The following is a 12054-nucleotide window of genomic DNA, read 5'->3' on the forward strand; positions in this document are numbered from 1 at the left end:
ATAAGAGGTCCTCTTACAAGAACGCCTAGATCACCTTCCCAATTTTGCTTTTTGTATTTCCAATAACAACAAGATTCATTGGTTACGCACGCGATTCTGCAATACCTACCCCTCCATCAGCAACATGTCAGGCATCTTCAACCTCTCAAAGTACCTTCCCCGCGCCTCTCCTCATCATGTCCAGCCTTGCGATAGCGAGAAATGCGCCGAAGACTTTGGTCTCGACGTAATGCTCGTTTACCCAGAGTCGAAAGCGTCGGCTGAAGACTGGCCAGCAAAGTTCCGAGCTATCACGAAGTCAAATGTGTATAGCTTTCGTATGCGGCCAAAGGCACTGTACCCAGAGAAGGACTTCCAAAGCTCTTCAGAAGAGGATGCAGATCTGCCGACTGATCCAAAACCGGAAGGCGCCTACGACAAGTCGTCGACAAGATCAGTTGTATTTGTTGCTGAGACTCCCGAGGCTCGAACTACGTATGAGGAGGTGCGCCAGCCTGAACCGATCGTACTCGACCACATGAGAAGACGCATACCTTTTGCTGGACGTGTCTATGGCGTAATCGAGCTGCGACGCAACTCCAATCTTAAAATGACATGCATGCTCGCCTGGGGGCAATGGGGTTTGCACAACATCGTGAAGAACTACTACGGCTGCCGGCAATCGGCCGATAAGTGTCAGTCTGCAAGACAACCGAGAATCGTGACCAATCCGTCAACCGGCTTTGTTATCTTCGTCACGATTATGTCCATGTTGGACTATTGGATGCAGTACGACATGAATCGAGGGGACTATTACCAGCGACTTTGCCTGGTTACTGGGATCACGATGGGCTTCTTGTTGAGTCAGTCTGGTCCGTCCGTCGAATCGTTGCCTACGTTGATGGCTGCGATGAACTTGGCGATGACTTGCAGCGCTTTTGGGCACTTGATCTGGCGGAAATACTTCAGTACGTGTGAGAGGAGGCTCGAGCAGAAGCTAGACGAGTGGAAAGAGGAGGCTCGCCGTGCCCAAATTTACGCGCCGAAAGACTCCAAGCTCGAGTGCGAAGCCCAGAAGCCCCACGTTGTCAAGTTCCACGAGCTGGACTAGACGACGGATAAGCCAGAGGGAAATTCGCGGCGAACAGTCCACTTCGGTCATGTATTTCGAGTGTGAGGGCGGCTTGGGTCAGGGTATTGGGCAGTATTGTTATTCTTGATTGTGCGCGGGTCTATTCCCATTGTGTGCCTTTTAGTCGTTGCATGAGATATTCCACTTCCACCTCCTTTGTCAGGGGAATGACCCAATCCTGTATTGTCTGTTAGTACGCAGTATGAATCAATGAGGATATTGAAGGTACCTTGTACATGCCAACGACCGCGTCTGCATTCACCTTGGACGAGCCATTCGCGCCCAGGTCCGGGTCTGTGCCGTACGTCTTGGCCTTTAACCTCAGTCTCTCCAGCACCTTCTTCTCTACCGCAGCGTTTGTGATGGCCTCGTCGATACCTTTCCTGTCTTCGTCCTTGATCAACTTGACGAAGCGCTCCGTCTCCTGCTGGAACTTGGCCTCGGCAACGAACTTGCCAAAGTGTATGCGCCGTGACAGGGACTGGATGGTCATGACATCGCAGGTGGCAGAGGACCCGTAGTTCTCCTGCGACTCTCCCCTGTCCTCGCGGTCTGTCTGCAGGCATGCGGCGGGCAGGATGTGCTTGATGTAGCAGTCCTTCAGCTGGGCGTTGACGTTGACATTATTCGGGTGCAGGATCTGCGGGTAGTTGAGGGGCTTGAGGATGGGCTCCTGGAGGACCTCTGGGAAGAAGGGGTATTCGTCGGGCGACTGGTAGCGGCGAACGAGGGACTGCAGGCGCTCCTGCTCGCGGAGCATCCAGTCGAACAGGCTGGTCTCGGGCTCGCCAATGTCGACGCCGCCGGGGACGTAGATGGTCCGGTTGAGGGGGAACTGCACGCGCTCGATCAGATGGAAGGTGATTGTGTCCTCGAGCCGACTGTCTGCTGTCAGTGAGACTCAGGCGCGCATGGCGGGGAGGCGTACATGAGCTGGAAGCGGATGTTGGCCAGGTCAAGCGCCTTGGACGCGTCGGAGAGGTCAATCGCGTCCATAGTTCCTTCTCAAGCTCCCAAAAGGGCAGATATGCGGGTGAGTGATGTTTGCAGCCATGGCAGTCCGGTCGTGTCCCGAGCATCGGCGTGCTCTTCGGCGGATGACGCAGGCGGGTGCCGACTGGTGAGCTCGATAGTCACTCCCCTCCGCAACACCACTATCACCATCTCGAGCACCCGACGCGCCTCCCGCCTCACCGCCTATTGGCCTTTTGTAGCACACGCGAGCACCCGGTCTGAGATCCTAATGCGAAGATAAGGATGCCCTAGCGACGTCTCCTTCACTGCGCCGCCCGTTGAGTCTCCCGCCACGCCTGCTCGCATGGCCTCGTCCACCGCCCGCAATGGATCCCCAGGTCGCGGCCGGTCCACCAGCCCGCGCTCGCCGCGGTACTCGCAGGCCTTTGACGACGACGACGAGAGCAGCTTCATAGACTCGCTCCCCGATGTAGCCCCACCGCACCTTCCCTGAGCCCACGGTGATGCTAATGCTCGCTAGACCCGCCATCTGCAAGCTTTTGGCAAAAAAGTCACAGCCACCGCCGGCAGCTTGATAGGCGCCGAAGGAGTCACCCAGCACTACCAGAACGCCATTGGCGAGCTCCACCGCGAGCTCAGGCGCCCGCTGATGCAGCGCTCCGTCTTTTCCTTCGCCCAGACCACCCCCCGCGAGATCGTGCGCTCGCGAATCTCCGTCCCCGAGATCCAGCAGCGCGCCCTCGCCTACATCCCCAACGACCTGCTCTCCAACATCCCCGAGGACAACGCCGAGTTCTCCCTCTTCCAGGGCTTCGAGGCCTCGCTGCCCGACGCCCCCGACAGCCATGCGAAGAAACACGGCCGCCACAACGCGCGCGGCCAGCGCCTGATCGGTGGCGGGGAAGACGACGACGATCCCAATGTGCCCCCCTCGATGCAGAAGCTGCGGAAGCAGCGCAACAGCATGGGCCACCGCCTCGAGATGATGGGCGTGCGCAAGCACATGTGCGTCGCCGAGATACACGAAATCGACAACAAGATTGCCAACCTCAATACCATGCGCAAGATGGTCCTCGACCGTCTGGCGGGGCTCGAAATCGAAGAGGGCGAGCTGGAGCAGGACCTGCTGACCGTGGACAACCGCATTGAGGACCTGCAAGAAGAGCTGGACGACGAAGCCGCACTAGCGCCCAAGACGGCAGGGTCGCAGACAAGCGACGAGCAGTCAGAAGGCAAGGGCGAATTCATGTCCGAGTCGATATACCAGAAGATACCCTCCTCGCCCAAGACGAAGAACAAGGCCAAGAGGCTGTCAAAGAGGATGTCCATGCCCGTACTACACGAGCATCTACAGTCAGGATCCAAGATCAAGGAACTGCCCGCGCACATGGACGCCATCACCGCCATGGACTTTGACGCTCCGTGGGGCATGATGGTGACCGCATCGCTAGACGACACAGTACGAGTCTGGGATCTGAGCGCCGGACGGTGCATCGGAATGCTCGAGGGTCATCTCTCCTCCGTGCGCTGCTTACAGGTCGAAGAAAACATCGTCGCAACCGGCTCAATGGACGCTTCGATAAAACTCTGGGACCTGAGCAAGGCCGAATACGCACCCATGGATAACCGGATAAACAAGCCCGATGAAGAGAGCGATGATGGTCTGGCATTCGAGAACTCGGAAGACGCACCTCCTGCGCCGCCGTCGACCAGCATGCAAGACTGCCCTCTCTTCTCTCTCGAATCACACGTCGACGAAGTCACTGCGCTACATTTCCGTGGCGACACTCTAGTTTCCGGTTCTGCAGATAAGACACTACGGCAATGGGATCTGGTCAAGGGACGATGCGTGCAGACGCTCGATGTCCTCTGGGCTGCCGCCCAAGCCACAGCTACGAACACCTCCAATAGCACATGGCGACAGACCGGACGCTCTGCCGACTCCTCTGCCGATTTCGTAGGCGCTATACAGTGCTTCGATGCCGCACTTGCTTGTGGTACCGCTGATGGTATGGTACGTCTATGGGATCTCCGTAGCGGGCAAGTTCACCGAAGTCTTGTCGGCCATACAGGTCCTGTAACAGCCCTGCAATTCGATGACGTACACCTCGTGACCGGTAGTGCCGACAGGAGTATACGCGTAAGTCAACTATCTTTCCTGCGACTATTCCCTAACTAACATGCACAGATCTGGGATCTCCGAACCGGCGCCATTGCCGACGCCTACGCTTACGACCACGCCATTAGCAGCATGATGTTCGACTCACGTCGGATTGTGTCTGCAGCTGGTGCAGACGTAGTCAAGGTCTATGACAAGACAGACGGAAGGCACTGGGACTGCGGACCCGGAGCTGACGAGAACGACAAGACGACACACTCTATCATCGAACACGTCAGAATAAAAGATGGCTATCTGGTTGAAGGACGCAGAGATGGTACCGTTGGTGTCTGGTCGTGTTAGTAGAAACATAGAAGTAGAAGCGATGGGAATTGTATATAAGAACAGGCTGCGCATATGCCAGTCATGTAAATGGCAAAGTGTTGTACTGTTGCAAAATACTCATTACGATATCACTATCAATCAGTTTTATGCCACTGCAAGAACCAAGATTTCCTCCACCCAACGTCAGTCGTGACGCATGTGGGCCGCTTCCAGTCGGTATCTCGATACAGATATTATCCACAATGCCGTGCTAAACTCAATCAAACACGAAGTCTGCCCGGGCGGGATGCATGCTTGGTGAAGACCAACTTCAGTACACTGGTAGACATGAAGGGCTCACAGTGAGGTTTAAAGATGTATACGCGTTGTTTGCAGGCTATGTTACATTTCCCATCATTGCAGTAGACATGGAAACACAGTTCTGACAGGTACAGCGGACGTTACAAGCACGCGGCAGACGGGGCCAGTGGAAGCTTGGTTGGTGGTGGAGCCATGCAAGGATGGCCCGCGAAGCTCCGATCTGCCATGGTGACGTAACGCAGAACCCCGATTGACATTTCCGCGCTCTGAGACGCCTATCCCTGCTCCCACGCCGCCGTGGCATTTGCATACTACATTCGCTTGTTCTGTCTACCTATGCCTTCTCATCTCTAATTTTGCAATTGAACCGTCAATTGCTGGCATCCCTCGCGTAGGCGCCTACCTCCATTTCATCTCATCGCCGGCTTCCTCTCCCGGTTCCACGTGCTCCGTGCGAGCTCCAAATTCCCGCCATGCTCCCACGACAGGCCGCGTCGCTGTCGCGCGGGTACAATGCCACGTCCAGGGCCTCAATTCTCTGCAGACGGTTACCGCGAGCGACCAACACACAATTCCGCACATCCTTCAGCAATGGAAGCCCAGCATCCGCTGCGAGACGCGCCGTCCTACAGACCTCACAATTAAGCAGGCAAACCCCCACCACGACCGCGATACGAACCGTCTCGACGAAACCTCTCCAAGCTCCGCGATCACGTCTTGCCCGCTATGCGTACCGAACAGCAGCCATGCTCGGCTCTTTCGTCGCCGTTAGCGGTGTCTTGGTCATCGCCTTCTTCGTCTACGACGCCTACACATACAACGAGGACCCTATCGCGACCGATATCCCCGTGTCCGAACTCGCGCTCAGTCCGAGGAGAGGAGGGCCAAAGAACCTGCCTATCGCCGACCACTTCGTTGACGACGATGAAACGCCCGAGAATAAGAAGCTCAAGCACAAGCCAAAATTGGTCATACTGGGTACTGGCTGGGGCAGCGTGGCCCTCCTGAAGCAGCTGAACCAGGATGACTACCACGTTGTCGTTATTTCGCCGTCCAACACCTTCCTTTTCACGCCGATGCTGCCTTCCGCTACCGTCGGAACGCTGGAGCTCCGGTCCCTCGTCGAACCAGTGCGAAAGATTGTTAGGAGAGTACGCGGGCACTTTCTCAAAGCAAAGGCTGAGGACGTGGAATTCTCTGAGAAGCTCATCGAATGTTCAGCTGTAGATGCCAAGGGCCAGGAGCAACGGTTTTATGTCCCCTACGATAAGCTCGTCGTCGGAGTCGGATCCGTTACAAACTCGCATGGTGTCAAAGGTCTCGAACACTGCCATTTCCTCAAGGATATCAGCGATGCCAGGATCATCCGTAACCAGGTCGTCAAGAACCTCGAGTTCGCGTGCCTACCGACAACGTCTGACGAAGAGAGGCGAAGACTTCTGTCGTTCGTGGTTTGCGGTGGTGGACCTACTGGCGTAGAGTTCGCGGCCGAGCTCTTCGACATGCTGAATGAGGATCTCTGCAAGCTCTACCCCAAGCTTCTACGCAACGAAATCTCCGTCCACGTTATTCAGTCCCGGAGCCACATCCTGAACACCTACGAAGAGGCTCTATCTCAGTACGCTGAGCAACGTTTCGCCCACGACTCGGTCGACATCCTCACAAACTCGCGCGTCAAAGAAGTCCAATCGGACAAGATCCTCTTCTCGCAAAAGGACGAAAACGGCAAAGTGGTTACCAAGGAGATCCCCATGGGTTTCTGTCTATGGTCAACTGGTGTTGCGCAGACCGATCTTTGCAAGCGTCTCGCCGCCAAACTCGACGGACAGAACAACAAGCACGCTCTGGAAACCGACACACATCTTCGTTTGAACGGATCACCTCTCGGTGATGTTTACGCTATCGGTGACTGCGCAACCGTCCAAAACAACGTCTCTGATCACATCGTCAACTTTCTACGCACGACTGCCTGGGAGAAGGGCAAGGACCCCGAGAAGCTACAGATCTCGTACTCGGACTGGCGCGGCATCGCCAAACGCGTCAAGCAGCGCTTCCCACAAGCAGCGAACCATCTTCGCCGCCTAGACAAGCTGTTCGAACAGTACGACAAAGACAAGTCTGGCACTCTGGACTTTGGCGAGCTTAGAGAGCTGCTCTTCCAGATCGACTCGAAGCTCACATCCCTACCCGCCACAGCCCAGCGCGCTAACCAGCAGGGTGAATACCTCGGTCGCAAGTTCAACAAGATCGCTCAAGCAGCCCCCGGTATGGCACTCAATAACGTTGACTACGGTGACCTGGACGATGCGGTGTACAAGGCTTTCGAGTACAAGCATCTGGGTAGTTTGGCATACATTGGTAACGCAGCCATCTTCGACTACAATGGCTACGGCTTGAGCGGTGGTCTGCTGGCCGTTTACTTGTGGAGAGGCGTCTACTTTGCGCAGAGTGTTAGCCTCAGAACAAGGTGTTTACTCGCTATGGACTGGACCAAGAGGGCGTTGTTTGGACGTGGTATGTCATTCCTTTCTTAGTGGTGTAATACTGTGACTTCAGCTAACATGCAATAGATTTGATGAACTTCTAAGCGATACATGGCTTGCTTTTGCGAAGCGTAGATCGATAGACCGATGACCGTTTTTCGGGTACCTCATCTTCCTGTGTAGATTATTCCTTTGTTTGATCTATTGAGGGCGGCTTGATGCTGTCACTTTTACCAATATATTTTATCTTGTTCAATGACACAAGCGGAAGTACCTTCGCTGACATGCTTTCTTCGTTTTCATGTGTATAGCTGAGTTCGTGCAGCGGCGGAGCTGGTGTTACTCGACACACCGCTATCTTCCCATGATCATGTGCACATTAACCCGGATTCAATATCGTTGTTCAATTTATGCCGAGTTGGTTAGACGGTCCAAATCCGATGATGATGAAGTACGGGCACAGAAAGTAAGCCGGGTCACGCCATGGAAATAATGTGTATACAAAGTAAGCCGGATCACGCCATAGAGATGCCCGCGTCTCCCCAACTTCTCAATTGAATTTTGTCTTTGTGATAGTTGAGCTGAGGTCTTTGTGCTTTCAGCGCAATCGATGGACTTGGAAATACACCGAGTATTTGTGCAACGCTGTCGGATGCTGTTGGTTTGGAGAGAATGATCTCACGCCATTTCTTACACTTCTCAGCGTAACGTTTAGTGTACACGAAAGAAGTCATCTTTGTCACAGAATGCGCGTGAGGCATGGCATCGATGAGGATGTATAAGTATTGCCTATTTCTACCCATCTCTAGAAGCTAAACAGACAGCATCTTCAACGACCGAACTTCCAAGATCAACATTCATCGCTTTAATCAGAAGTCCATCGAGATCTTACGCCTCAAGCAAATATGCCTGCCACCACCTCATCCATGCTTTCCACTCTCCTATTAGCCATCCCTCTGCTCTTCCCCTACGTTACCACTGCCGCAGCAGTCGTCAAGAAAGACGTATCATCCGCAGTCGTAGTAGCTTCCGAAGCAGCCCTCGTAGACGCAGCCGTCACCTTCACCTTGTTCTCTAGCGATGCCCAATGCCGGGCCAACCAGGGCACCCGGTACGCCAATCCTGACGGAGGCTGTTACTCATTGCCCCAGAACTCGATGGATGTCAATGCTATAGCTGATAGCTGCCGTGGTATGTATTTCGATTTCACCATGAGCTAGGTACAAGGCGACGAAAGCTGACACGACGTGTTTAATGCAGTCTTCATTTACGAATCCGGGAGCTGCGACGGTCGCGAACAGCAGGTTTACGCCGGAAACGTCTGTGTGGATATTGCCAGCTTCAGAACCATCAAGGCGTTCTGCGGTTGAGCGGATAATAGCCTTAGAAGAGTCGTTGAGGCTGTCTTTTCAGAATCTCTCAAGGAGATTCAAAGTGGAAGTGAGGATCGGTTCTGTGCTGTCGTTTTCTTGATCATCGCATTCAACATGCGACTCTGATATTTGTACTGAGAAAAGACCAGTGTAGGTAGCTAGGCCAATGAAACTGCGTCGCGCTGATGAACGTACTCTGAACAACTTATGTACCCGTGAACATGCAGCGTAGTCGAAGCGTGCATACATCAGCTGTCCCGCAATCCTGCCTTCAAGGCTCTTGCTCATCCATCGCTTCGAGCCGCGTGCGGACCATGTTAGGATTCGAGTGTCCTTGTTCGTCGGTCCAGCATTTCAACACTTCTTCGCGCATAATCCTGCGCGGAGCTCTCTTGCCCGTGAAAAGTTCGAATTGAGCGAAACCTTGTTCAGGCAACAGATCAAGGCCATCCAAGCAGATCCATGATGCTGACGCTTCTTCGCGAACTTGTCTTGTCAGTGGCGTATTGAGCGTTCGGTAAGCTAGTTCTATCACTACACCTCCAGAAGGAGACTGCATCCATTGAGTGGGCAGCGTAAAATCAGGCGATGGTTCATCCCCTACAGGATGCGTAGGTATACATGATACAATGACTGTCGGTGCGCGGAGATCTTTTGGCCAGGGGTCGTCCCTCGACTCGAGTATGCGAAAAGTGGGTTGAGAACCCTGGACGAACGATGGAAAGAGCTTGGCTGCGGATGGGCTTGCAGCCAGTGCAGAGAAGTAGCTGACTAGCTTCTGTGCGTTCTTGATTGTTCGGTTGAAGATTACGATGTTCTTGATGCCAAGCTGTAGCATGGCATAGATCGCCGCCCTAGCCATACCTCCTGACCCGATGACCAGGCTAGAGGTGGTCGTTGGCCGAACAGCGTTGGCAGGAGACAGACCTCGTCGTATACAAGACCGAATGCCTATCCAATCTGTATTGTCGCCAAAGAGTGCTTTGACAGGCCCGGACTGGTTGCGTTCCTGGTAAAGCTCAACCCCGTCCGCATCGGGAATGCTGCCGTCCTCGTTGAGATGGCGAATTGGCAGAAGCGTGTTGACTGCTCCAATCGCTCGCGCGTGGCGACTTAGCGCGTGAGAGAGAGCAACCGCATCCACTTTAAATGGCTGGCTGACTGCAGTGCCGCCAAAGTTTGGCCGTCGTATCAACTCCCGTATGTTTTCGTCCAGTGTCGCAGTTTGGAGGCGGTCAAAGTGGTGAGGCATACCACACGCTCGATATGCCGCATTGTGCATAGCAGGGCTAAGACTGTATCCCGCGGCGGCACCGATGATGTAAAACTCCATAGGGTCATATGTAAACGAAGCATATAGAATATGCGTAGCTTCTGTCACAGTAAGCCATGACGTTTCTGGGTTTCTTTGTGCTCTGGTCTCAAAATCTGCGCTCTTTCGTAGCTTTTCTGGTATCACAGGGGTCAGAACCTGGTTGAAGCAAGCAGAACGCCGGCCAGCGCGTCCGGTGTTATAACATATTATGGGTATTCTCGGTGACTTGGCGTATATAGTGTTGCGGAATGATTGAATGGCGGCGTTATCGTCCATGAAGTTCGCTGGCCGGGTAAAGCGTACCAGGCTGCAGCCCAATCGCATTGCTGTATCGTATTTCTCGAGCCAGAATACATCGTACCAGTCCATGGCTGCGTGAAGGTGGCCGATTATCTTGGTCGAGCCCCTCGACGCAACGATTGCGCGGATCAGCTCCTCGTCCATGGTAAGATCCACAGTGGCGAACTCAGGTGCCATTCGCAGACCGTACCACAAATTTGCCAGGTAGGACGTTGTGGAACGGCCTGAATGTGCTGAAAGAGGCATCGTGTGAAACATTATCGGGGTCACGGTACTCCTTCGCACTCTGAATATACTCTTGCTTATGTTCTCCGCGTGATCCGCTGTAAGCTGTGCGGGTTCAACGACTATCTCGAATGCGTCACAGCCAAATTCCAGCTCTTCAATGTCGACTTCTTCAGGCGTAAGATCTGATAGTTCAACCTGAACGGCGCATGTGTAATTCCTAAGCTCCAAATCGACATACGATAATGGGAAGTGACCAGGGTCGAGCGTGGGCGCGTCACTCTTGATCTTTCTGCGGGTATTCGTGGGAGATAGGATAAGTGCCAAAAACTTGAAGAAAGTTCTTTCCGCTCGTTTTAGCGTCAGGAATGCTGGCACGGACGGCTGGTGTGCAGGTGCAACCGAGAGGTGAGCTGCGTTCGTTTCGGATATGTTGTAGAACTCGTAGTTGGAGCATCGCCGGAAAACCGGAGTACTGAGAGCAAGCAACTCTCGAACTTTGGATTCGTCCGTGTCTAAGTATTCGCGTACATCGCGCACGTCTCGTGTAATGTGTATTACTGGGTGCGATGCCGAAAATTCATGCAGTAGAGCTTGGCTACTGCTATCCAGCGGAAATCCTCCGTTGCAGACGATAATGGCGCCTCTGCTGTGGTTCTGTAATGTGTCGCGTAGAATCTCCTCCTGCCGGAGACTACGATTCGAAGATCCAAACTGTTTACGATACGCAGCGGTCGAGAAGCCTGTTGCAGTGTGGAAGACACTCTCCATGTCGATGACCCTGCGCTGACAGGCTACTGAAGCCATCATTGCCAATGTTGCTTTTCCTGTGCCATGCATGCCAATGAGCACGATAGACGCCCGGGAGTCAAACATTCTTCGGCATTCGTACTGAGTGGGTGCTGGTGTTGACCTTGCCGAATTCGGTAGACTTCGCTGTTTGGATGCCGGCGGAGATGGTGTTGGCAGCGAAGCTCGCCCGTCCATCGTTCCGGTTTCCGTGTTCATTGCAGCAAATGAACGCTTCGCACCAACCGTCATGGACGCCATTGTTTACGGGACTTGAAATATGAAAAATGTAGTTCCCAGATGTCAACAACATGAAGCAGAACATGGTGCCGCAGTTGGCAGCGACGAGTGCCTTAGCGAAACACGTGATAGCGATGCGCCCCGCTTTTCCACGGGGATAAAACTTTATCCTGGTGTGCAGACGCTTCCCCGGCTTTCTCCAGTGCCTCACTAGGTAAGCTCGATGGCTTCTTTAGCAAGATGCTCGACCACCCCATATCTGGGTGATCACCAATCTGCTCTTTCGGTAAGGCTCTATGAGGCGTTGTCGTGTTCTTTGTGCGACGGCGAACGATCGCTGCCGAACGAATGTCTTTGCAAACCCAGGAGAAACGCCGCCAGGCCACACAAGACATACCGGTAAAACGGTTTCGGGTATCAAGAGCTTGCGATCAGTGTCGCAATGCTCGCGAGAAATGTGACGCGAACCAGCCCAGCTGCTCTCCCTGTCTGGATGCCAA

General features: G+C 53.9%; 5 protein-coding genes across 5 annotated transcripts; 3 read left to right on the plus strand and 2 right to left on the minus strand.

The window, feature by feature from the left end:
* Positions 1–124: 124 nt before the first annotated feature.
* On the plus strand, positions 125–1090 carry J4E79_008923 (uncharacterized protein; the record flags this gene model as incomplete). Its single annotated transcript, XM_049357775.1, has 1 exon — positions 125–1090. The coding sequence occupies one exon, from the start codon at positions 125–127 to the stop codon at positions 1088–1090; it is 966 nt and encodes a 321-aa protein (XP_049207814.1).
* A 121-nt stretch (positions 1091–1211) lies between these two features.
* On the minus strand, positions 1212–2107 carry J4E79_008924 (uncharacterized protein; the record flags this gene model as incomplete). Its single annotated transcript, XM_049357776.1, has 3 exons — positions 1212–1289; positions 1341–1992; positions 2040–2107. 3 exons carry the CDS (start codon positions 2105–2107, stop codon positions 1212–1214), a joined length of 798 nt encoding a protein of 265 aa, XP_049207815.1.
* Positions 2108–2429: 322 nt separating this feature from the next.
* Positions 2430–4547, plus strand: MDV1 (Mitochondrial fission protein; the record flags this gene model as incomplete). Its single annotated transcript, XM_049357777.1, has 3 exons — positions 2430–2555; positions 2607–4226; positions 4275–4547. The coding sequence occupies 3 exons, from the start codon at positions 2430–2432 to the stop codon at positions 4545–4547; spliced, it is 2019 nt and encodes a 672-aa protein (XP_049207816.1).
* A 755-nt stretch (positions 4548–5302) lies between these two features.
* Positions 5303–7363, plus strand: J4E79_008926 (uncharacterized protein; the record flags this gene model as incomplete). Its single annotated transcript, XM_049357778.1, has 1 exon — positions 5303–7363. The coding sequence occupies one exon, from the start codon at positions 5303–5305 to the stop codon at positions 7361–7363; it is 2061 nt and encodes a 686-aa protein (XP_049207817.1).
* Positions 7364–8956: 1593 nt separating this feature from the next.
* On the minus strand, positions 8957–11533 carry J4E79_008927 (uncharacterized protein; the record flags this gene model as incomplete). Its single annotated transcript, XM_049357779.1, has 1 exon — positions 8957–11533. One exon carries the CDS (start codon positions 11531–11533, stop codon positions 8957–8959), a length of 2577 nt encoding a protein of 858 aa, XP_049207818.1.
* Positions 11534–12054: the final 521 nt, after the last annotated feature.

The sequence above is a fragment of the Alternaria viburni genome, assembly GCF_023758015.1.
Source record: "Alternaria viburni strain BMP 2772 chromosome Unknown scaffold_22, whole genome shotgun sequence".
Classification (NCBI taxonomy): Eukaryota; Fungi; Ascomycota; class Dothideomycetes; order Pleosporales; family Pleosporaceae; genus Alternaria; species Alternaria viburni.